This window comes from Daphnia pulicaria, chromosome 12, assembly GCF_021234035.1.
Source record: "Daphnia pulicaria isolate SC F1-1A chromosome 12, SC_F0-13Bv2, whole genome shotgun sequence".
In the NCBI taxonomy this organism is placed as follows: Eukaryota; Metazoa; Arthropoda; class Branchiopoda; order Diplostraca; family Daphniidae; genus Daphnia; species Daphnia pulicaria.
This window is the reverse complement of record NC_060924.1, coordinates 578,538-599,959: the sequence shown is the minus strand read 5'-3', so window position 1 is coordinate 599,959 and position 21,422 is coordinate 578,538. Positions and strand designations below refer to the sequence as shown.

The window sequence follows — 21,422 nt, the reverse complement described above, 5'->3', positions numbered from 1 at the left end:
CAGGTGAAGTGTTTGTTTTTCCAACGACCCTCCCACCGAGTGCGTCATTTTGAATTTTCCATCCAATGGCAATTGTCGAAACGAGCGAATACGAACGAGAATTGACGCGCAGTTTAACCAAATGCGGGACCACATTTTATATTGTTCGCTATAGAAAAGTGGCACATCCGGTTCAGACAAAATAAATGCGTCAAACCTATTCCACTCAAACTAAAATTTCGAAAAAAGAGTTTGACAATACAATTCAACCAGATGTTGTCCCTTAAGGTGGACGCACGCGACGCACCTGCCAACCAAGATCCGGCTATGAGTTACTCATAGAAAATCTTCCATGGCCTTTGCTTAATAGACGGCCCTGCGTGCGTCGCAATTTCAACCGAGGCCACTGACAATTGAGACACTCACGAATTTGACTATCTGACTCATTGAATATTCACCTCTAGTCGATTATTGCTGTTCTCTTATATGCATCTGGCAGGAACGGAATAGTCTGTGTTTGGGAAACAGGGCGACGTGGTCATCCTGAAACGATTTGAGATAATTCTGTAACGCTTATTATAAATTAATAAAATGAAAATGGATTTGACTGATCCTTACCTGAGTTTTGATGTTGTATTTTTCGTGAACGGCTAATTGGTTCACTGATGACTAATTATATATCATTGATTGACTGAAGTGGAGCCGACTCGGTAGCTCGCTCTCGTTCTCTCCCAGCTAGCTTACACTCCACTTCTGACGCTACATGACTCATTCATGCAAACGCAATTTTAAATGTGAAAAAGAGAAACATTTTTTTTTAAATAACGATAACTTGACATATTACATTTAAGCTGCACTTCACTTATCTTTTTAAAAATGTGAAATTGAAAATGGGAAATTTTACAAAAGTAAACTCCATCTGTCAAGTGTCAAGTAAATAAAATTTGTTTTTATTTTGACAACAAAAAGAATTTGACTGTCAGGGTAATAATAATAATGGGATAACAATATTTAATAAAGAACTTATGTCTGAGGAATGGACCATGTAGTGCGCAATCCCGTAGCTCCCATTTTTCGGGTCAACATCACAATTAAGTTAAGCTTCACTTTATTTCAGGAGGAAGTTGTGCTATATATCACTTCTTGGCACACGCATCACGATAAGTTGAAACAACAGCCCCAACTAACGACTGCAGTCAGTGCGTGGCTGTCGGGCTGGCTGCTGCCGAATCAAACCAGAAACTGAGATTATGAGACTTTCTGTTTTGCTATAAAACCCTTGGGCAAGGATAAAAGGAATGGGTGACCTAATAACAAAGGATTTAAAAAGGTGAAAGAAACTGTAAATAAGGGCGTGGTTTTTCGATTTTGTCGCTTTGATCTAAACAACGACGATGGAAATGCATCAGTGAGATCCACTATTTTTTAAAATGAGTTTTCTCGATTACGCTGAATGATTCACGGAACTAAATTCATAACCAGCAATTAGCCAATTGCCACTGGCGTATAAACGAACATTTACCAGCTGTGAAAACAAATGTGAAAAATTAAATACAAGTGATGGAAACGTTCAATTTAAGTCTAGGAATTAACCAACAGGAACAACAACAGATATATGATTAGCAACGATTGGTATTCTGATGAAATTTTCTAATCTCCAATCATTAATATAAATAAATATAAATTGTGAAATGAACCCAGTTATATAAGTTTAGAGCCAATGAGAACCCACCAGTACACACATGAAACTACACAAATTCATGTTCTGAATAATGCCCATATTAATAAAGGAGAATGGAATAATTTTTTTTTTTTTTTTTTAGTTGTAAAATGTATCAATGTTTGAAATAGTTTTTATCCTGGATTGTTGGCCATATTTGCTTTGATCCAGTCGATGAAAGGTCTGATTCTAACGTAGACTCCGGCTTTATTAGGATCGGCACAGAAAGTACCACCCCAGCTGGTGACGCCCACCAGGACTCCCTTAACAATAATCGGACCTCTGCTATCACCCTAATCACAATATAATCCTATTAAACATAGAATTATTCATGCTATACGATTGCGTTTGGAAAACTCACCGAACAGGTATCTTTTCCCGGAGCGTATGCACACAACTTGTAGCCGACGTAGATTCCGCCGATTCCGTATTGGCGGATGCAAACCGAATCGTCGAAGATGGTCACGTTGGCTTTTATCAAGGCTTTCGTATTGAGTTCGCCTTCAAAGTCGATTATACATCGTTAGTCATAATAAGATCACCTGGAAATGAGTTACTCAAGGCAAACCAAAGTACTACCTACCTGGAGCTACTTCACCCCATCCAGTGACGACGGCAGTCATGTCGGCGTATTCACTCAAAGGGGCGCACGCACACGAATAAAAGGGCGTGGTTATCTTGGTGGGTACCTTAGTGGTACCTGGTTTTTTGGTGGTGGTTGGTGGTAGTGGTGATGGCAAGGGGATGGGCTTGACATTTGTGACGGCACTACTCAAGACCAGGAGGCCAATGTCATATTTCTGCAAACGATTCCTTGTGTTTAGTTCATTACTAGTCAAATCTAATCAATGACTCTTAATACTACGGCATATTACGGGATGACGGATGACTTTCTTGACACCTCTGGTAACAGCCCCGGGAGTTGATCCGTCATAGGTCGACGTGTTTACGCGCACAATATACGTGCTGAACTGATTGTCTCTGCCTCAAAAAAATGGCACCAATTAAATGACAAGTTGGAAAAGGAATAAGGAATATAAAAATCATCACTCCAGCAATTCTTACAATATGCAATGTTTAGCTGTCAGGACGTGAGATGGGCCAATTAAACTCCCACCGCAAAAAGCACCATATTGCTTCTCCAGGAAAGCCTGAAAGACAATCGTAGGGATTCATCAGAAGTCAATCATTTCAAGTTTGTCGGTTTGTCTATCGACTCACCATGTAAGGAAATTCACTAACGGCAGCTGGCGTCCCGCCATAGATTGAAATGCTTGGAACGTTACCACCCGCTGCAATACATCATATTACGTGTTACATAGGATATGCAATTAAGACAACATTTCAGAAATTGGACCCCAACAAAAATAAAAGTCCAAAATACGCAATTTACCTTTTTCGAGCTAGACGACGATCCCGACGAGGGAGAACAAACCCATCGCCTATTCTCGTTGAAAATAAATCAGGTCAGTCAAATAAATATTTAAAGTTTAAATATGGAAAATGGAATAATATACCCATAAGATGAGACGCATTTTGATGAGCGACGAAATGAAAGGGCAGATTTAAAGGTTGGCTGATGTGGCTCAACTGAATTTTTCGATGGAAAAACGGGGCTTCTTTATTCAGAATAGCCTCTGAAGTTGCACGTCAAGTCGCAAATGTTCCATTAAAACAGCTGAAGTGTTTGTTTTTCCAACGACCCTAATAACACCAAGTGAAACTTTGAAAAGTCCGGATTGAAACGAGATTTAAATTTGCATAGGCCTACTAGATTACAGATAAAGGAAAATGCTTGTGTGTCGACGTTCGACGTGGCGGAGGACAGGATCTGATTTCAGCTACTGTTCAAACGTCGGTCGGGTATTGGTCTTATCATTTCGAATTTTTTCAACAGTTGGTAATTGCTATACGTGCTATATATGTACACAAAGTATTAAAGTTGTCCGACTTACATATCTACTAGCAGGCTGTTAGATAAAAGAGTTGTTGAAATAACGACCGCTCCGATAAAATCTAATATAGACTGGCATTAATAAATCTTCTTGCCACATGAAACACGACAAGAGTTCAGCCACAATTAACAGGAGCAGCCAGACTTCAGTTGCAGACATGGATCAGAGGCCGTTTTGTCCTTGCCCAAAACGCCCAAAAGGCAATACGGAAGGGGTAACCAAATAAACCCAAAGGTGGAAAACACCAAAGCCAATGCAAATAAGGGTGTGACCTTCCATTTGTGTATACACATATTTTTTAATGTTCACTATAGTGAACATTAAAAAATAACTTGGGCCAGTGGAATTTCTAATGTCATCATTCCGTTTTATTTCTTGCACCTTAGAGGCTTAGACTTAGACAAGAGTTCAAATAACATCCAGAACCAACGAATTATTGCACGAATGAAGCACATCTATCTATAGCTGGTGTCTTCAGACATCCTGGTGTCTTGCATGTCCTTCCCCGAGGCAAGAAGATAAGGAATGGGTTACCTAACAAAGCAAATACAAAGACGCGAAAGAAAGAAATTGAAAATAAAAGGGCGTGGTTTTTATATTTTCCGTCGCTTTGACTTGGCCCATAGGTCGACCTAAATAAAGAAATGCATCCGTGAGATCCGCTATTTTTTAAATGAATTTTCTCGGTTACACTGAATGATTTATGCACTAAATTCATATCAAACAATTAGCCGACTACATTGGCGCACAAGCGAAAATTGAATTAAAGATGATAGAAACGTTCAATTTGAGATTAGGAATAAACCAACAGGAACAACGACATAAAAGATAATAAGCGGCGATTGGTATTCCGATGGAATTTTACAATCTCCAATCATTAATATTAATAAATGTGTATTGTGAAATAAACCCAAATTATATATGTTTAGAGCCAATGAGAAATCACCGATATTCGTACAACATGAAACTACAGAATTTCAAGGTACTTCTGAATGATGCCCACATTAATAAAGGAGAATTGAATAAAATTTCTGTTTTTTTTTTTTTTTTTTTAAATTGTATAACGTATCAATGTTTGATATAGTTTTTATCCTACATTGTTGGCCATAGTTGTTTTAATCCAGGCGACGTAAGTGGTAATTCGGGTATAGATTCCGGCATAATCGGGATTGGCACAGCCATAAGCCCAGCTGGCGGTGCCCACCAGGACTCCCTTGACAATAATCGGCCCTCCGCGGTCACCCTGATCAAAATATTGTCCCATTACAAATTGAAATATGAATAGTATATCATTCAGTTTGTAAAGCTCACCCCACAGGTACTTTTTCCCGGTGCGGATGCGCACAACTCGTAGCCGACGAAGAATTCTTCGCCGTATTGCCTGGTGCAAAACGAATCGTCTTGGATGGTCACGTTGGCTTTCAGCAAGACTTTCGAATTGAGTTCGACTTTAAAGTCGAAATTACACATCGTTAGTAACAAAACATCACCTGGAAACTAAAGAAACGCATACAAAATTACCGCTTGCATTTGTTTGACCCCATCCAGCGATGACGGCATTCGTGTTGGCGTAGCCACTCGGAATTGGTGCAGGTGTGATGGGAATGCAAGTACATCCGTACGAGGGCGTGGTTATCGTTGTTGGTATTGTGTTGGTGGTGGTTGGTGTTGTGGTGGTCGGTTTGGTCGTGGGGATTGGTATTGAGGGTGGTAAGGGGATGGGCTTAACATTAGTGACAGCGGCACTCAAGACCAGGACGCCGATGTCATATTTCTTCAAACGATTCCTTGTGTTTAGTTTATTACTAGTCAAATCGAATCAATTACTATTTACTACGACATACGGGATGACGGATGAATTTCTTCACTTTTCGGGTTATAGCACCGGAAGTTGTCCCATCGTACTTTAACGTGTTCAAGTACACAGTGTACTTACTGGCGAACGATTGACTAGAACTGCCCTCGAAAAGACAAACAAAGAATGACAATCAATTGGAAAAGGAAAGAATGAAATTATTCCAGCCATCCTTACTCTAGGCAAGATGCAGCTGTCAGGACATGAGTTGTACTAATTAAACTCCCAGTACAAACACGGCCGTCCAAATTCAAAGCAGCCTAAAAGAATATTCGTAATGGGTTTATATAGGACTAACATCCTGGTGAAAAGTTTGTCAATCGACTTGTTATACCAAATAGGGTAATTCACCAAGGGCAGCTGGCTTTCCGCCGATGATCGAAACGCTTGGCACGTTACCAGCAACCGCTGCAGCACATCAAACATGTCATTAGGTTACGCAAATACGTTTCAAACATTTGGCACCCAGAGAGAAAATGAAATTTACCTTTTTTAGAAGAGACGACAATTCCGACGAGGGAGAACAAACCCATCGCCTAATATTTTCGTTAAAAATAAAACAGGTCAACAGTAAGTCTAATAAATATTTAAAGTTCGATAATGGAAAATGGAAATATACCAATAAGATGAGACGCATTTTGATGAGCGACGAAATGAAAGGGCAGACTGAAATGATGGCTGGGGCTCAACTGATTATTCGATGGAAAATCGTCGCTTCTTTATTCAGAATTGCCTTAAAAGTTGCACGCCAAGTCGCAAACGTTCCATTAAAACAGCTGAAGTGTTTGTTTTTCCAACGACCCTCCCACCAAGTGCGTCATTTGAAATTTTCACATATAGAATGGGGCGATTGTCGAAACGGGCGAATACGAACGAGAATTGACGCGCAGTTTAACCAAATGCGGGACCACATTTTACATTGTTCTCGTAAACCTCTCCTATACTCAAACTAAAATTTCGAAATAGTTTGACGATACAATTCAACCAGATGTTGTCCCTTATGGCGGTCGCACGTGTCAACCAGCAAGATCCGGTTTATGTGTGGCTCGTAGAAAATCTTCCCGAATCTTCCATGGCCTTTGCTTAATAGACGGCCCTGCGTGCGTCGCTATTTCAACCGAGGCCACAGAGCATGGACAGAATATTCAATGTTTTGGGCTGTCATCAGGGCGACATCGTTATCCTGAAACAAATTAAGATAATTCTGTAACGTTTATTATAAATGAATAAAATAAAAATGGTTTTGACTGATTCTTACCTGAGATATGGAATTGTATTTTTCGTGAACGGCGCTAATTGGCTCACTGATGACTAATTATTTTATCATTGATTGACTGGAGTGGAGCCGACTCGGCAGCTCGCTCTCGTTCTCTCCCAGTTCGCTTAGGCTCCACTTCTGACGCAACATGACTCATAATCATGCAAACGCTACTTAATATGAAATAAGAAACATTTTTTTTTAAATAATGATAACTTGATATACCGTATTACATTTAAGCTGCACTTCACTCATCTTTTTAAAAAATGTGAAATTGAAAAAAGGGACATTTTCAAAAGTATACTCCATCTGTCCAGTAAATAAAATTTGTTTTTATTATGACAACAAAAATAATTTGACTGTCAGGGTAACAGTAATAATGTGATAGCCTAACAACATTTAATAAATAACTTATGTCTGAGGAATGGACCATGTGGTGCAATCACGTAGCTCCCATTTTTCGGATCAACATCACAATTAAATTTATTTTCATTTCAAGAAAAAGTCATGCTATATTATCACATCTTGGCACACGCATCTCAACATGAGTTGAAGCAACAGCCACAACTAACGAATGCACATGTGCACACACTGCAGAAAGCCAGAAACTGATGAGATTACGAGGCCTTAGCCGGCCTTAGCCGTTTTGCTTTACCCCTTGGGTAAGGACGAGAATAGGAATGGGTGACCTAAAAACGAGCCATAAGGTTAAAAACCCGAAAGAAAATGAAAATAATGGCGTAGTTTTCCCTTTTTTATCGCTTTGACTAGGCCGATCTACACAGTGACGAGACATTTGCGTCAGTATAATCGGCTCCGTTGATAACTCTTCTCAGTTACACTAAATTCTGATTCACGCACTAAATTCATAACGATTAGCGTTTAATAGTCGATTACCGCTGGCACATGAACGAACATTTATCAAGGTGTAAATACCAAAGCGAAAACTGAATTACTGTTGATAAGGTTTTAGTTTTAGTTTTGGTTTAGTTTATTCGCAATTTCTTATTATTGATTTCTTCTTTATTCTTATAATATTCTTATAAATTGACTCTCATAATGTGTATAGGTATGTTTTGTAATCAATGACCAACTATAAAGGTATTAATACTATATGCACACGAAACCATCAGTTTATAATAACCAAAATGCAAGATGCCCAAAGGAATACAAGGATTATTGAATAAAGTTTCCCATTTAAAAATACTGATAAAGGATTCAATGTTTGTAATAGTTTTTATCCTGGATTGTTGGCCATATTTTTTTTAATCCAGTCGAGGAAAGGTCTGAGTCTAACGTAGATTCCGGCATAATAAGGATCGTCACAATCCATACCACCGCTGGTGACGCCCACCAGGACTCCGTTGACAATAATCGGACCTCCGCTGTCACCCTGTTAATAATAGAATTAATTGTCAGATTCAAAACAGAAATCGCAGAGGAGCAGTATGCAATATTCTGCTCGAAAAAAATCCTCACATTACAGGTATCTTTGCCCGGTGCGGATGCGCACAACTTATGGTCGGTGTCGATTGCGCCGATTCCGTATTGGCGAATGCAAACCGAATTGTCGTGGATGGTGACGTTCGTTTTCAGCAAGGCTGTCGTAGAGGGTTCGCCTTCAAAGTCGACTACATCGTTAGCAACAAAATCACCTGGAAATGAAAGAAACGCAAACCAAAGGACTGACCTGGAGCTCTATAACCCCATCCAGTGACGACGGCATTCATGTCGGCGTATTCGCTCAAAGGAGCGCACGCACACGAATAAAAGGGCGTGGTTATCTTGGTGGGGACCTTGGTGGTACCGGGTTTTTTGGTGGTGGTCGGTGGTAGTGGTGATGGTAAGGGGATGGGCTTAATAGTTGTGACGGCACTTCTCAAGACCAGGAGGCCGATGTCATAATTCTGCAAACGATTCCTTAGTGTTTAGTTGATTACTTGTCTTAAAAACTAATCAATCACTCTTAATACTACGGCATATTACGGGATGAAGGATGATTTTCTTCACTTTTCGGGCTATGGCACCGGGAGTTGATCCGTCCAACTCCAACGTGTTAACGCGCACAGTGTACGTGCTGGCGTACGATTGATTGGCTCTGCCCCACAAAAATTGACACAAATGAAACGACAATTTGGAAAAGGACAGACATTTCAAAATCATCACTCCAGCAGCCAACTTACGATAGGCAATGTCTAGCTGTCAGGACATGAGTTGAACTAATTAAAGTCCCTCCGCAAAAATAGCCGTCAGTTCCCAACTCCAGGTAAGCCTGAAAGACAATTCATTCGAATAGGGAATTTACAACTCAAACATTGCAAGTTTGCCTATCGACTAACCATGTAAGGAAATTCACCGAGAAGAGCTGGTGTCCCGCCGTAGATCGAAACGCTTGGCACGTTACCAGCAACCGCTGCTACACACCATACGTGTTATAGGTTACGCAAATATTACGTTTCGATAATTTGACACCTAATAAAGAGAAAATGAAAAGAAGGCAATTTACCTTTTCTAGAAGAGACGACGATCCCGACGAGGGAGAACAAACCCATCGCCTATTCTCGTTACAAAAATCAACAGTAAGTGAAATGAATTAAGAGTTTAGAGATGAAAAATGAAAATATACCAATAAGATGAAACGCATTTTGATGAGCGACGAAATGAAAGGACAGATTGAAATACTGGCTGGGGCTCAACTCAATTTTTCGATGGAAAAACGGGAACTATTCAGAATTGCCTGAAAAGTTGAACGTCAAGTCGAAACTGTTCCATTAAAACAGCTGAAGTGTTTGTTTTTCCAACGACCCTCGGACCCTCCCACTGAGTGCGTCATTTCGAATTTTCCATCCAATGGTAATTGTCGAAACGAGCGAATACGAACGAGAATTGACACGCAGTTTAACCAGATGCGGGACCACATTTTATATTGTTCGCTATAGAAAGTGGCACATCCGGTTCAGACAGAATGGCGTGCGTCGCTATTCCAACCCATGCAGGCCACTGAAAATTGAGACACTCACGAATTGCGTCTCGTCTGACTCACCTGGATGTTTACCTCTAGTCGGTCGCTGTCTTCTAAATGCATCTGGCAGGGACGGAATAGTCAGTGTTTGGGTTTATCAGCAGGGCGACATCGTTATCCTGAATTGAATTGAGATAATTTTAAACCGTTTATTATAAATCAGTTAAATTTAAATGGATTTGACTGGTCCTTACCTGAGTTACGATGTTGTATTTTTCGTGAACGGCGAATTGGTTCACTGATGATTTATTAGTAATATAGTCACTTGCCAATTACAAGCGGAAAATTCGCGGGCTAGTGTACCTGATGAATAAACATATCTGCTAAAACAGTATGACTCATATGGAATACAAATTCATGTTCATGCAAAATTTATCGACGACCTGTGCGCTGTCATACTCATTAAAATGTTATCTGACGACCATATTTGTCTCATAGGCTATACGAACTATTCAGCGCTATTCAGTAATTTCAGTAATTATTTTATTGATCGACTGGAGCCGACTCGGCAGCTCGCTCCACTTCTAAAGCGCGACTTAATCGTGTAAACACTAGTAAATAATATTAAATGAAAGACAATTTAAAATTATGACTTGACACATTAAATAAGCTGCTCTTCAATGTAAAAAAAAAATGTGAAATTGAAAAATGAAAATTTTTAAAAGTATTTCATTAATGAAATTATTATATGTTTGTATGAAAACCATAAAAATTGTTTGACAGTTGAGGCATTAATAAAGTGATAACAATATTTAATAAATTACTTATATCTGAGAAATATAGATGCCATGTCATTTCGTCATCTGCTTCATTTCGGCGGCTGGATCGTGTGGCGCACGGTGACAATCCCACAGCTCCCGTTTTGAGGACATCACAATTAAATTTAGCTTCATCTCTTTTCATGAGGAAGTCGTGCTAAATCACTATTTTCACTTCGTGGCACACGTATCTTGAAATAAGTTCAAACAACAGCCCTGGCAACTAACGAGTGCAATCAATGCGTGGCTGGCTGGCTGCTGCCAAATCAAGCAAGAAACTGAGATTATCAGACCTTCTGTTTGGCTATATAACCCTTGGGCAAGGAGAAAAGGAATGGGTAACCTAACAAATCTAAAGGTTAAAAAAATTGAAAGAAATTGAAAATATAAGGGCGTGGTCTTACTTTTTTGTTTGTCGCTTTGACCAGGCTGACTTACAAAATGACAAGGGAAATGCCGGGAAATGCGTCAGTGATCGGCTATTTCTTAAATAATTTTTTGGGTTACACCGAACGATTTAGGATTTACACACTAAATTCATATGAAACTCGACTAGCTTATTACCACTTTCACATGAACGAAATTCGAACAAGGTGTAACTACGACCATAGCGAAAACTGAATTACTGTTGATAACAGCATTCATTTTTAACCGGGGAATAATAAACCTTAAAAAAATAAGAAGAGATTTAGTTTTAGTTTTGGTTTAGTTTTTTTGCAATTTCTTATGACTTTACTGTGACGTTGACGTGACGTTGACCAGAGTTGGGGGGAGCGCCGCTCAGAGCGGCGAGCGAAATCGCTCAAACTGAAAAATGATGAGCGCGAGCGCGAGAGAAGACTTCCTGAGCGGAAGCTCAATGACTGCAACGCCATCTAGCGGTAAATATTTAAAACTAATTGGATGACGGAATATTTCCAAATGAATACTCTCACTCAGACGAGGCTTCAAGACTATGGATAATTTTGAACGATTGTGTAAAGAGAAAATCAAAGATGGAAACAATAGTAATGCAATGCTAATGCTGGTATTGCTGGAAAAGGGAATGTCTTTCAAAGTAAGCTAGATCAGCACTTGATTTCAAGTGCTTCGAAATGTAAGCAAATAAAAACACAAAAACAGTTTGACAATTTGATACTGGTAAGAATTTTGCAATTAAACTTGAAAGATGAGTTAGATGACGATTCAAAATCGACTATAATTCTTTTTCTTATACAGAATGTCAGAATCACATCATCTCAGATCTTTTGCCACTTTTGACAAATTAGTTTTTTGGAAAAAAAAACGGGAATTCCGATAAGAACCAGTAGAATTCATCTCTAAGTAAGTTGTAATGCAGTTGTAATGCTACATGAAGAAGGAAATATACAGAATTCAAAATGAAATTTTTTTGTATGTGAGCGGCGAGCGCGAGCGCGCTCACTTTTTTTTTTGGCGAGCGCGAGCTGAGCGCCGCTCACTTTTCAGCACTGATCGAAGAGCGCTGAGCGCGCTCTCAAATCAGTGAGCGACTCCCAACTCTGACGTTGACTAATAAAATGTGTGTGTCATGAAAATGACTCACATAATGTGTACATGTTTTGTAATCAATAACAAACCATCAAAGTATCAATATTATGCACATGAAACTAACAGTTCATGGTAACCAAAATGCCAGATGCCCAAAGGAATACAAGGATTATTGAATAAAGTTTCCCATTTAAAAATACTGAAAAAGGATTCAATGTTTGAAATAGTTTTTATCCTGGATTGTTGGCCATATTTTTTTTAATCCAGTCGAGGAAAGGTCTGATTCTAACGTAGATTCCAGCATAATAAGGATCGGCACAGGCCATACCACCGCTGGTGACTCCCACCAGGACTCGATTGACAATAATCGGACCTCCGCTGTCACCCTAATCACAATATTTCCCGATTAAAAATACAATTATTTGTGCTACACGATTGCGTTTGAAAAAACTCACCGAACAGGTATCTTTTCCCGGAGCGGATGCGCATAATTCGCGGCCGATGTCGATTCCGCCGATTCCGTATTGGCGGATGCAAACCGAATCGTCGTGGATGGTCACGTTCGTTTTCAGCAATATATCAGGCGCTACGCCTTCAAAGTCATGCGTGGTATATCGTTAGTATATAATAACAAGAACCTGCAGAAATAAATCAAACGCCAACCAAGTACCTACCTGGAGATACTACGCCCCATCCAGCGACGACGGCATTCATGTCGGCGTATTCACTCAAAGGGGCGCACGCACACGAATAAAAGGGCGTGGTTATCTTGGTGGGGACCTTGGTGGTACCGGGTTTTTTGGTGGTGGTCGGTGGTAGTGGTGATGGTAAGGGGATGGGCTTAATAGTTGTGACGGCACTTCTCAAGACCAGGAGGCCGATGTCAGAAGTCTGAAAACAATTCCTTGTGTTTAGTTGATTACTTGTCTTAAAATCTAATCAATCTTATAATACTACGGCATATTACGGGATGACGGATGATTTTCTTCACTTGTCGGGTTATAGCACCGGGAGTTGATCCGTCCCACGCCAACGTGTTTACGATCGCAGTGTATGTGCTGGCGTACGATTGATTGGCTCTACCCCACAAAAATTGACACAAATCAAATGACAAGTTGGAAAAGGAAGGAATTTGAAAATCATCACTCCAGCAGCCAACTTACGATAGGCAATGTGCAGCTGTCAGGACGTGAGATGGACCAATTAAACTCCCACCGCAAAAAGCCCCATCCAAATCCAAATAAACCTGAGAGAAAATTTCACGAGCATTTATAGACAAACATCATTTTGTCAAGTTTGTCCATCAACGTCCGTCGACTTGTTACCATGTAAGGAAATTCACCGCGAGCAGCTTCCGTCCCGCCATAGATCGAAATGCTTGGCACGTTACCACCCGCTGCAACACATCATATTACGTGTTATAGGATATGCAATTAAGACAACATTTCAGAAATTGGACCCCAACAAAAATAAAAGTCCAAAAATGCAATTTACCTTTTTCAGAAGAGACGACGATCCCGACGAGGGAGAACAAACCCATCGCCTATTCTCGTTGAAAATAAATCAGGTCAGTCAAATAAATATTTAAAGTTTAAAGATGGAAAATGGAAATATACCAATAAGATGAGACGCATTTTGATGAGCGACGAAATGAAAGAGCAGACTGAAATGCTGGCTGGGGCTCAACTGGTTTTTCAGTAGAAAATCGTCGCTTTTTTATTCAGAATTGCCTGAAAAGTTGCACGTCAAGTCGAAACTGTTCCATTAAAACAGGTGAAGTGTTTTTTCGAACGACCCTCCTATCAAGTGCGTCATTTCGAATTTTCTATCCAATGGCAATTGTCGAAACGAGCGAATACGAACGAGAATTGACGCGCAGTTTAACCAAATGCGGGACCACATTTTATATTGTTCTCTATGGAAAAGTGGCACGTCCGGTTCAGACAGAATAAATGCGTCAAACCTATTCCACTCAAACTAAAATTTCGAAAAAAGAGTTTGACAATGCAATTCAACCAGATGTTGTCCCTTAAGGTGGACGCACGCGACGCACGTGCCAACCAAAATCCGGTTTATGGGTGGCTCATAGAAAATCTTCCATGGCCTTTGCTTAATAGACGGCCCTGCATGCGTCGCAATTTCAACCGAGGCCGCTGAAAATAGAGACACTCACGAATTTGACTGTAGGACTGATTTGAATGTCCAACTCTGGACGGTTGCTGTCGTCCATGCATTTGTGAGGTAACGAAATAGTCGAGAGTTATTTGGTTGAGACCGATGGAATAACGTCGGTTAGTGTTGGATAGGATAGCGAACTTGATCATGGTGGGTAGTGCTTGACATAGTACCGGTAACATCATTATCCTGAAATACATTTAGATATTTCTAACGCTTATTAATTAGTAAAATCGTATTGGATTAGGCCGTACCTGTGTACCCTATTGGCTATTGGGGTGGTGTTTCCATTGAAAGATTCGGTCACTTTTCTAGAGGCAAATCCAAGGGTTTATCTACAATGTATAACAAAGTGAATGTTTTGGTGGAAATTTAACAACGACTTGTGCATTTACCCACCTGCGTTTCAACAAGAGTGTCTGACGAGCGTTTAAGCTAACTGAATTATTTTCCCTCATGAGTGCTTTGACGACCGATGAGCGCTTTTTACTTAAGCTACGCACGTCCACAGCTGTTCAAATTGTCAACGCCACTTTCGAACATGTTCGTATGTTAAGCTCCATTTCTATGAGGACACCAAGTTCAGAGCTGTCCTGACGAACGAGTGGCCGTTCAAATAAAATCCCTATCTTACCAAAATGCGTACGCAGAAGAAAATGTGAGTATTAACTTAGGATCCCGTGCAATATACTAGGGAAATCAAGCGAGAGTTAAAAATATCGTGTACTACATTTGAATAAATCATTACATTCCTGTACATTAAAAACTAGACATACTTTATACAAGGCGATAAATGAACTCTATACGACTGACTAATCAGCAAACTGAAGATATTTACATGAAGTAGAGTATAAGCTCAATCTTTTATGTCACAACGACGACCACACCTCGACCGCTCTTGACTTCAGATTTCTCCGACTCGGACGAAGAGTTGCTCACCTTTTCAGTAGAATTATTATTGTCCCTCAAAGAAAGCAATCCCTCGAGATCCATGTTGGATTCCTCCAAATCTTCCATGTCGACATCAGTTTCACGTTCCACGATCAACGACGAAATGTTGCTCGGCTGGGAGACGTTCGTCAACGTGTCAAAGTCGAAAATGACGCTGGCGATTTCCGAGATGTTAGCAACATCACCAAACAGCGCCTATCAAATTAATAGCGGATTACAATTTTATAAGATATAATTAGAAGAATTTCTACTGCATTATACATCTTCAAATGGAACAATGTCTTCGATCCCACGCTCATCCATGGCGGAAGCATTTTCCATCGACAAATCGGAAGTGGAGTTGACAGTGGAGTTCACAGCCGACATGTCATCAGAGACATTTGCTTCCAGACTCTAAATTCAAGATTAGTTTTAAATTAATTATTTCAATTCGGCATAAGGGAAAATTACTTTGAGTTGAACGTCGACATCTCGAGCCACGACGGAAGGCGGAAGGCTAGCGCGGACGGTGAAGTTGCTGCTTCCATTGCCGGCCTTGTCCGTCGAATTATTCAAGCTGGTGCCATTACCAACCGTCAACTTGACAGACAGATTGAAACCCTGTGACTAAACAGTTATGATAATCAACATTCACAGTCGTAATCTACGCGATTTAAAACTAATTACATTGGGTTGTAATGCGCCAACATCGCGGACCTTCAAAAAACGGCCGTCGCTTCCATCCTGGGCCTTTTCAGTCGAAATATCCAGACTGGCCGCGTTCTTGATGGCACCAGCGATGTCAGTCACATTTGTACAGGTACATTGACACATCGGCACCACTTCCTATTATTAAAAAAAATAAAATTAAACATTAATACCAAGGAACTAATAACAACATAGAAATTGAGGTATAATTACCTTGAGTTGAACGTCGACATCTCGGATCTTGAGGGCACTGGAGTCGCTCACGTTCAGAGCCCTGGTCGAATTATCAGATAGGGTAACGTTATCAATGGCCGCCAATGGATTGAGAACATCCACAGCCACACTGGCGCCAAAAACACCAGAGACGACACTCAGCAGGAGAATAGTGAGACACAATCTATCCACAAACCACAATTAAATTTTCACATTTACCAGAAAATCACTTAAAACACTTTAAACAATTAAAAAAGGTGAGAACTTACCTGAGAAACATTTTGAAGTTGACTGATGATTAAAACTGAATTAGAAAATTAAATTAAAATCCAGGGAAATAGGTACGTAAGACACAGAGGCTTCCAAACAACTGACGATGAGATGATCGGGGTGGAGTCCTTTTATACCCCGGTAAAGATCCCCCGCTGGCTACCAGATCCTTCTTCTTTTTCTGTATACCTAGCTTTTGTTCATTTTGGGCGCCAGACTATTAAAGGTATTTTTTCAGGTGCAATTTAGGGCGTGCCAGACTGTCTGGGACAGGAAACAATTGCATAACGTTTTGCTTGAAAGATTTTTGCTCGCCTATCCTCGTTGCAATGACCTTGTAAACAAATTGAAAAAGTTGCGTAAAAGACTCGGGCCAAATTTCATGGAACATGCTAATACAATTTTAGTTTATACTAATCAGATTTTAGATTTACTGTGGTTTCATCATTTGCGCAATTCCCCATAGAAAATGTGGTGGTATGGGTGAGATATTTCTAATGCCATGGCAATACCCGAAAAACGGATGTTGGACAGGAAAAAATTTGACAACCTTCAAATTTATAACCGTCGTGGTTTCTAGATAATTCAATTCAGATTTTTTTTTAACATATTTTTCCACATCCAATGTTTATTATTCCGTAAACAAATTAAAACCGCCATTTAATAGCAAAAAGTAAACATTTTTTCGCCATCTCCAAGCAAATAAAGTTTTTTTAAATAACAAAATTTTATTTCGTGATGGTCAGGACGAGTTTGCCACGGGATCCACCTTCGTGACTGAGGACGTCGGCGTGAGAATCCTGTACATTTTCCATCGGGTATTCCTTGTCGACGAACGGCGATAGGAAACCGACATCCAAGCCGGAAACCACCGCTGCCGCCGTCTCTACCCATTCTTCCTGCACAAATCAAAAATGAATTAATTCAAATTCATCAAATTCCCATTTTTTAAAAAATTAAAAATGACAAACCGGAGACGATCGAAATAAAGCGCAGCCAATGATGGAAGCCTCTTCTGCCATCAGGTATCGAGGACTAATTTCAACGCTGCCTCGATTGCCAACAACCTGATTCATATAGAGGAGGAAAGTTAAAAGTTAATCGCAAACAATCATACCAGGTTAATCGGATTCGCGTATTACCACTATGCGAGCGTTGGGAGCGACGACGGTCAGATCCTTGTCGAGATTGATGTCAGATGCGTTTTCGATGATGACGTCAAAGCCTTGGCCGCCGACGGCTTTGGCCGCTTCCTCCAGGTAGCCCTTCTCTTTGTGATTGAACACAAGGTGAGCCCCGTTCTTCTTCACCAGTTCCAATCCTGACTCGGAGCCGGCCGTCCCGCACACCGTCATTCCTACATACATGCGCCAAAACCGAAACAAATAGAATGTCAGCCTTGATATCGCTAAACAGCATTTTTTAAATTTGACACAATATTTAAACGGATCTAATTACCGTGCGCTTTGGCCAGTTGACAGGCCGCCAAACCCACGGCTCCGCTGGCTCCGTGCACCAACACTCGGTCGCCGGGCCTGGCCTTTCCTCTGATAAAAATAAAATAAAAGGAAAGCAGAGCAAATCATATACGGTCCATTAAAGGGAATAAACGAGTTTTCGATGATTGTTGTGTAGTACTTGAGAAAGATTGCGCGATAAGCGGTGAAGTAAGGGACGCCGAGAGCTGCCCCTTGGGCGAACGAGAGACGTTCTGGCAGGTGGTAAACCGAGTGCGATTCACAAGCAACGTACTCGGCGTAAGAGCCACTTGCCCCGGAGAAAAACACGCGATCTCCTACCTGAAATAAAAATTAAATGAAAAATAAAATGAAACATTTTTCAGTTCGAAACCCTAAAAGACAAATGAGAGCAACCGGTTTATTTTAAAAAATCAAAATGACCTGCTGACTCTATTATGTCTTGTCTGTCCTTGGGAAAACCAACTTTTAAATGGGGTTAACACTATTTGACAAACCTTGAGCGTTTCCACTTGGGAACCGACTTTTTCGATTGTTCCCGACCCGTCACGTCCAGGGATGTACGGCAGAGTTGGCAACTGGGCGAATAATCCCATTCGGATGTAAGTGTCCACCGGATTGACTCCGGCCGATCCGACTCGAACCAGAACCTATACATTTTAAAATCGATTAAAAATTAAGGTAGTAATTTTGTAAGACAATGGTTAATATTTACCTGGGTCTCGCTGTGGATGGGAATGGGGACATCTGATTCGACTTTCAAGACCTCTGGACCTCCGAACGAGTGAACTCGTACCGCTTTCATTGTTAGTCCCTGAAACAACCAATCAACGTCAAATAATCAAACAACCCAAAATAAATCAATTTCAATGCAATTAAGAAATAATTGAAAAATTCACTTCATCAATGGAATAAAGTTTCGAAATGGGATTCGTCTGAAACATAGTTGGGTCGTGATTTTTAACGATATACTTAAAATAAAAAGTATCTGGAAAAAGGTGAAAGTTGTTGGCTCTAGTCCTGGATCTAGAAGAAAATACAATTGCCTTACGGGTTTTTGCGGGGAATAACTAGTGAAACTTGTTGGGCGAACGACCCTTGTTGGACTGAAAAGAAAATAATGCGACTATACTTTTTCAACTCTCTGAAACACATATAGAATTGCTTTTCCGTTACGGGAAACACAAAAAGTCTGAGTTGTAATCAGCGTTGGTTTGTCGGTTATGTTTTGCGGTTTCCTTTTTTTGCTCATTTCCTCCTTTTGACTAAATTGTCAACCGCAAAACAAAATTTCAAAACGAACCACTTTTTCCACGAGTACAATCTGTATAAATGTAACGAGGCTTACGGGATGGAGGTTGGCTGTGTGCGTGTTATCCAAGACACTCACGAGAATGGACTGAAGGTGAGGCGTCTAGTCGTCTTCCCTTTTTATACTTTTTCTTTTTCCTAGATGGCTCCTATATCACGAACGAAATGAGAAAAAGAGGAACCTAGATTATAAACTGTTAGGAGAGAGAGGGGGTAGGCTTTGCCATTTGGTGGTGGTGGAGGACACATTTAGCTCGGACAACAATCCAAGTAGGACGCACGTAGGGTATACAACACAGTACACAGCCAAGGTGATCCAGATTCCGTTAATGGGGGGACCCCACCTGGCGACAGCTTCAATCCGTTCCAATGTCATCCGAAATCATAATTTTCTATTTTTTTTTTCTTTTCACGTATGCGAGAAATACCCGGAGGCAACAAACGTATTACCTATTGAAATGAAAATATTGCTTGGGACGAACGGAACAATTGAGAGAAAAATAAAGTACTAGGACGACTGTTCGTTTCAGCTGTGGAATCAGAGGCACTGAGTTCAAGTTTTTTAAAGATTTACTTGAGTTACTTGTGAATTCTGGGGTTTGAAAACTCAACGTCGAGGAAATGATAGTTCAAAGGTTAGAATGCTTAATAAAAAGCTTTATTTTAAAATTAATATATGTGTAATTAGTACGTAGTAAACATGAAACAAATACTAGGAGAAAACTTGTTGGGATAAAAGTAGCTCGCTAGAAGTAAGGCTTAAAATAAATCTTATAAGGCATGTTTGACAAAATGCGAGACAAAATGCTAAACTAAAATGTGTCGCTAGAAAAAGGGAAAAGGTGTACTGAGGGACGAATGGAAACTTTTCCCTTCAATAACTTTGCCAGGCCAAAACTGTCCGCTGGAGTCGCATTTTCCATTTCTTCATTGAGTTTGGCGTAAGGCTCGTTCATGTTCAAGTAATTTGAGGTGACCGATGATTCCAGTTGGACGACGATGGTCTCTTCTAATTGCCTGAACGTGGGTCTATCCTTCGGGTCTTTTTTCCAACAGTTTGCCATAATTTCACCAAACAAATTGGGTGCAAAATCGGGTTTCTCCATGCGATATCCCTTTTGAATTTCTCTGACGATTTCGTGGCCAACATCCATTCCTTTTCAAAACAAATTGGTTTTCGTCAATAACGGCATTTTCGCTTTAAAATCTTTATTTTACCTGGGTATGGAATTTTTCCGAGCGTAAAGATTTCCCATAGAAGAACACCGTAGGACCACACGTCCGATTCTGTCGAAAAGATGCGATCCGTCAGGGATTCGATGGCCATCCATTTGACTGGCATCAATCCCTATCGATAACAGCAGAAAGACATGGATATAACTAAATCGGCTCATTCGGTAATCCATAAAATTAAATATTACCAGTCCTGTTCTCTCGTAATTTCCCTCGTAGTACATTTTCTTGGCCATTCCGAAATCGGCCACTTTGGCCACTCCGTCGTCGGCCAGCAAAATATTTCGGGCCGCCAAATCACCATGGAGGACCTATAAATGCGCAAACGACGATGCATTAAATCAAATGCGATCAACTTCCTATGTTAAATACCTTTTTGCCGGCCAAGTAGTCCATTCCTCGAGCAATTTGGAAGGACCAAGAAATTAAATCTCGGGTTGAGATGGGTGGATTGAAAGTGTTTTCCAGTTGAGGCGAATCTTGGGTTGTCGTATCTGCCGATCAGAGGAATAGCAGGGAAAATATTACGTCATTAATTACAATAGAAGTAAAACGTTAGGGGGTAAAAGTTTGTCGTAATGTTTGACTTACTTGGAATATCAATAGTCGACATTTCAAATGCTTCATTCGTGTGTGACAGATCTGCATCTAGGTTCCCTTCTTGATTTCCGTCTACTATTGAATGATTTGGCATGGATGCAGAACTGAGATCCAGAGAGAAAAAAATTTAAAAAAACGAAAACAATCAAACGGTGGGTTAAGTATACCTGTGAAAAACGCCGCTTGTTATTTCGTTAACATTTTTTGTTTTCAGCTCACCAAATTCGTCCACCTGATTTATGAAGTGGTTCCTGTTGTTGGTCAGAAACGTTTGTAAATTTCCGAATCGACAGTATTCCACGATGATAAAAAGTTCTCCTATTTTTAAAAAGCAGGGAAATTGGAGATCAACACTAATCATTTTTCATTTCAAATGATCATTCCGAACCTCTGGATATTTGTTTGGTGCAGGCCCCCAATAAATTGACGACGTTAAGGTGTGACCCCA

The 21,422-nt window shown here is 40.3% G+C and overlaps 6 protein-coding genes and 2 long non-coding RNA genes across 13 annotated transcripts in view; 1 reads left to right on the top strand and 7 right to left on the bottom strand.

Moving 5' to 3' along the window:
* The window catches only part of LOC124316441 (trypsin alpha-3-like), an 18,394-nt gene extending 15,116 nt beyond the window's left edge, over nucleotides 1-3,278 (bottom strand). The window contains exon 1 of the mRNA XM_046782392.1: nucleotides 3,217-3,278. Coding sequence (XP_046638348.1) covers nucleotides 3,217-3,234 — 18 coding nt within the window. The 5' untranslated portion in view covers nucleotides 3,235-3,278. The remainder of the gene's footprint in view (nucleotides 1-3,216) is intronic.
* The window catches only part of LOC124316449 (trypsin-1-like), a 33,969-nt gene extending 24,419 nt beyond the window's left edge, over nucleotides 1-9,550 (bottom strand). Inside the window, exons 1-8 of one of the 3 annotated variants that reach the window (XM_046782411.1) lie at nucleotides 9,394-9,544; nucleotides 9,274-9,322; nucleotides 9,107-9,183; nucleotides 8,951-9,039; nucleotides 8,754-8,865; nucleotides 8,458-8,674; nucleotides 8,247-8,386; nucleotides 7,883-8,160 (exon numbers count right to left, since the gene is read on the bottom strand). In XM_046782411.1, coding sequence (XP_046638367.1) covers nucleotides 8,005-8,160; nucleotides 8,247-8,386; nucleotides 8,458-8,674; nucleotides 8,754-8,865; nucleotides 8,951-9,039; nucleotides 9,107-9,183; nucleotides 9,274-9,322; nucleotides 9,394-9,411 — 858 coding nt within the window. In that variant the 5' untranslated portion in view covers nucleotides 9,412-9,544 and the 3' untranslated portion in view covers nucleotides 7,883-8,004. Of the gene's footprint in view, nucleotides 1-7,882; nucleotides 8,161-8,246; nucleotides 8,387-8,457; nucleotides 8,675-8,753; nucleotides 8,866-8,950; nucleotides 9,040-9,106; nucleotides 9,184-9,273; nucleotides 9,323-9,393 lie in introns of those variants that run through there. The other 2 variants (XM_046782410.1, XM_046782409.1) reach the window with 2 other exon arrangements.
* Nucleotides 1-21,422, top strand: part of LOC124316622 — a 22,724-nt gene extending 1,302 nt beyond the window's left edge. The window contains exons 2-6 of the long non-coding RNA XR_006911865.1: nucleotides 3,166-3,169; nucleotides 5,018-5,096; nucleotides 5,537-5,544; nucleotides 19,038-19,046; nucleotides 21,412-21,422. This is a non-coding gene — a long non-coding RNA (uncharacterized LOC124316622). The remainder of the gene's footprint in view (nucleotides 1-3,165; nucleotides 3,170-5,017; nucleotides 5,097-5,536; nucleotides 5,545-19,037; nucleotides 19,047-21,411) is intronic.
* Nucleotides 4,720-6,266, bottom strand: LOC124316467 (trypsin Blo t 3-like). 2 transcript variants are annotated; one of them, XM_046782440.1, is made up of 8 exons: nucleotides 6,129-6,266; nucleotides 5,997-6,045; nucleotides 5,844-5,917; nucleotides 5,687-5,769; nucleotides 5,499-5,610; nucleotides 5,176-5,428; nucleotides 4,966-5,102; nucleotides 4,720-4,897 (listed from the first exon to the last, which is right to left on the bottom strand). In XM_046782440.1, exons 1-8 carry the CDS (start codon nucleotides 6,144-6,146, stop codon nucleotides 4,742-4,744), a joined length of 882 nt encoding a protein of 293 aa, XP_046638396.1. In that variant the 5' UTR covers nucleotides 6,147-6,266; the 3' UTR covers nucleotides 4,720-4,741. The 2 variants fall into 2 exon arrangements, with proteins under 2 accessions (XP_046638396.1, XP_046638397.1); XM_046782441.1 differs by having other exon boundaries at nucleotides 5,844-5,914.
* Nucleotides 9,792-11,349, bottom strand: LOC124316658. Its single transcript, XR_006911922.1, has 5 exons — nucleotides 11,284-11,349; nucleotides 10,952-11,214; nucleotides 10,554-10,890; nucleotides 9,984-10,092; nucleotides 9,792-9,908 (listed from the first exon to the last, which is right to left on the bottom strand). It is a non-coding gene; the product is annotated as an uncharacterized LOC124316658 (long non-coding RNA).
* Nucleotides 12,104-13,838, bottom strand: LOC124316481 (trypsin Blo t 3-like). The gene is made up of 8 exons (XM_046782459.1): nucleotides 13,673-13,838; nucleotides 13,551-13,599; nucleotides 13,382-13,452; nucleotides 13,220-13,302; nucleotides 13,024-13,135; nucleotides 12,731-12,947; nucleotides 12,512-12,648; nucleotides 12,104-12,442 (listed from the first exon to the last, which is right to left on the bottom strand). The coding sequence occupies exons 1-8, from the start codon at nucleotides 13,688-13,690 to the stop codon at nucleotides 12,287-12,289; spliced, it is 843 nt and encodes a 280-aa protein (XP_046638415.1). The 5' UTR covers nucleotides 13,691-13,838; the 3' UTR covers nucleotides 12,104-12,286.
* LOC124316452 lies at nucleotides 14,937-16,465 on the bottom strand. Of its 2 annotated transcripts, none has more exons than XM_046782416.1 (6): nucleotides 16,352-16,465; nucleotides 16,083-16,266; nucleotides 15,849-16,007; nucleotides 15,633-15,788; nucleotides 15,444-15,575; nucleotides 14,937-15,377 (listed from the first exon to the last, which is right to left on the bottom strand). In XM_046782416.1, the coding sequence occupies exons 1-6, from the start codon at nucleotides 16,360-16,362 to the stop codon at nucleotides 15,096-15,098; spliced, it is 924 nt and encodes a 307-aa protein (XP_046638372.1). In that variant the 5' UTR covers nucleotides 16,363-16,465; the 3' UTR covers nucleotides 14,937-15,095. The 2 variants fall into 2 exon arrangements, with proteins under 2 accessions (XP_046638372.1, XP_046638373.1); XM_046782417.1 differs by having other exon boundaries at nucleotides 15,633-15,782.
* On the bottom strand, nucleotides 16,961-19,284 carry LOC124316432 (quinone oxidoreductase-like). 2 transcript variants are annotated; one of them, XM_046782372.1, is made up of 9 exons: nucleotides 19,179-19,284; nucleotides 18,882-18,936; nucleotides 18,546-18,644; nucleotides 18,328-18,480; nucleotides 17,991-18,151; nucleotides 17,811-17,899; nucleotides 17,495-17,709; nucleotides 17,324-17,419; nucleotides 16,961-17,251 (listed from the first exon to the last, which is right to left on the bottom strand). In XM_046782372.1, exons 3-9 carry the CDS (start codon nucleotides 18,633-18,635, stop codon nucleotides 17,081-17,083), a joined length of 975 nt encoding a protein of 324 aa, XP_046638328.1. In that variant the 5' UTR covers nucleotides 18,636-18,644; nucleotides 18,882-18,936; nucleotides 19,179-19,284; the 3' UTR covers nucleotides 16,961-17,080. The 2 variants fall into 2 exon arrangements, with proteins under 2 accessions (XP_046638328.1, XP_046638329.1); XM_046782373.1 differs by lacking the exon at nucleotides 18,882-18,936.

What these genes read in the sequence shown, in the direction of transcription:
- LOC124316467 (XM_046782440.1), bottom strand. An exon ending in TTGGTGAATTACCCTATTTG is followed by an intron (nt 5,770 to 5,843) that starts GTATAACAAGTC and finishes ATATTCTTTTAG; the next exon opens with GCTGCTTTGAATTTGGACGG. An exon ending in GGGTCAAACAAATGCAAGCG is followed by an intron (nt 5,103 to 5,175) that starts GTAATTTTGTAT and finishes TCGACTTTAAAG; the next exon opens with TCGAACTCAATTCGAAAGTC.
- LOC124316481 (XM_046782459.1), bottom strand. An exon ending in ACAGCTGCACATTGCCTATC is followed by an intron (nt 13,136 to 13,219) that starts GTAAGTTGGCTG and finishes TTTGTGGGGTAG; the next exon opens with AGCCAATCAATCGTACGCCA. An exon ending in AGAAAATCATCCGTCATCCC is followed by an intron (nt 12,948 to 13,023) that starts GTAATATGCCGT and finishes AATTGTTTTCAG; the next exon opens with ACTTCTGACATCGGCCTCCT.
- LOC124316452 (XM_046782416.1), bottom strand. An exon ending in ATGTCGACGTTCAACTCAAG is followed by an intron (nt 16,008 to 16,082) that starts GTAATTATACCT and finishes TTTTAATAATAG; the next exon opens with GAAGTGGTGCCGATGTGTCA. An exon ending in ACATTGTTCCATTTGAAGAT is followed by an intron (nt 15,378 to 15,443) that starts GTATAATGCAGT and finishes TTAATTTGATAG; the next exon opens with GCGCTGTTTGGTGATGTTGC.
- LOC124316432 (XM_046782372.1), bottom strand. Translation starts at nt 18,635, where the DNA reads ATGAAAGCGGTACGAGTTCACTCGTTCGGAGGTCCAGAGGTCTTGAAA. An exon ending in CCATCCACAGCGAGACCCAG is followed by an intron (nt 18,481 to 18,545) that starts GTAAATATTAAC and finishes TAAAATGTATAG; the next exon opens with GTTCTGGTTCGAGTCGGATC. An exon ending in CTCCCAACGCTCGCATAGTG is followed by an intron (nt 17,420 to 17,494) that starts GTAATACGCGAA and finishes TATATGAATCAG; the next exon opens with GTTGTTGGCAATCGAGGCAG.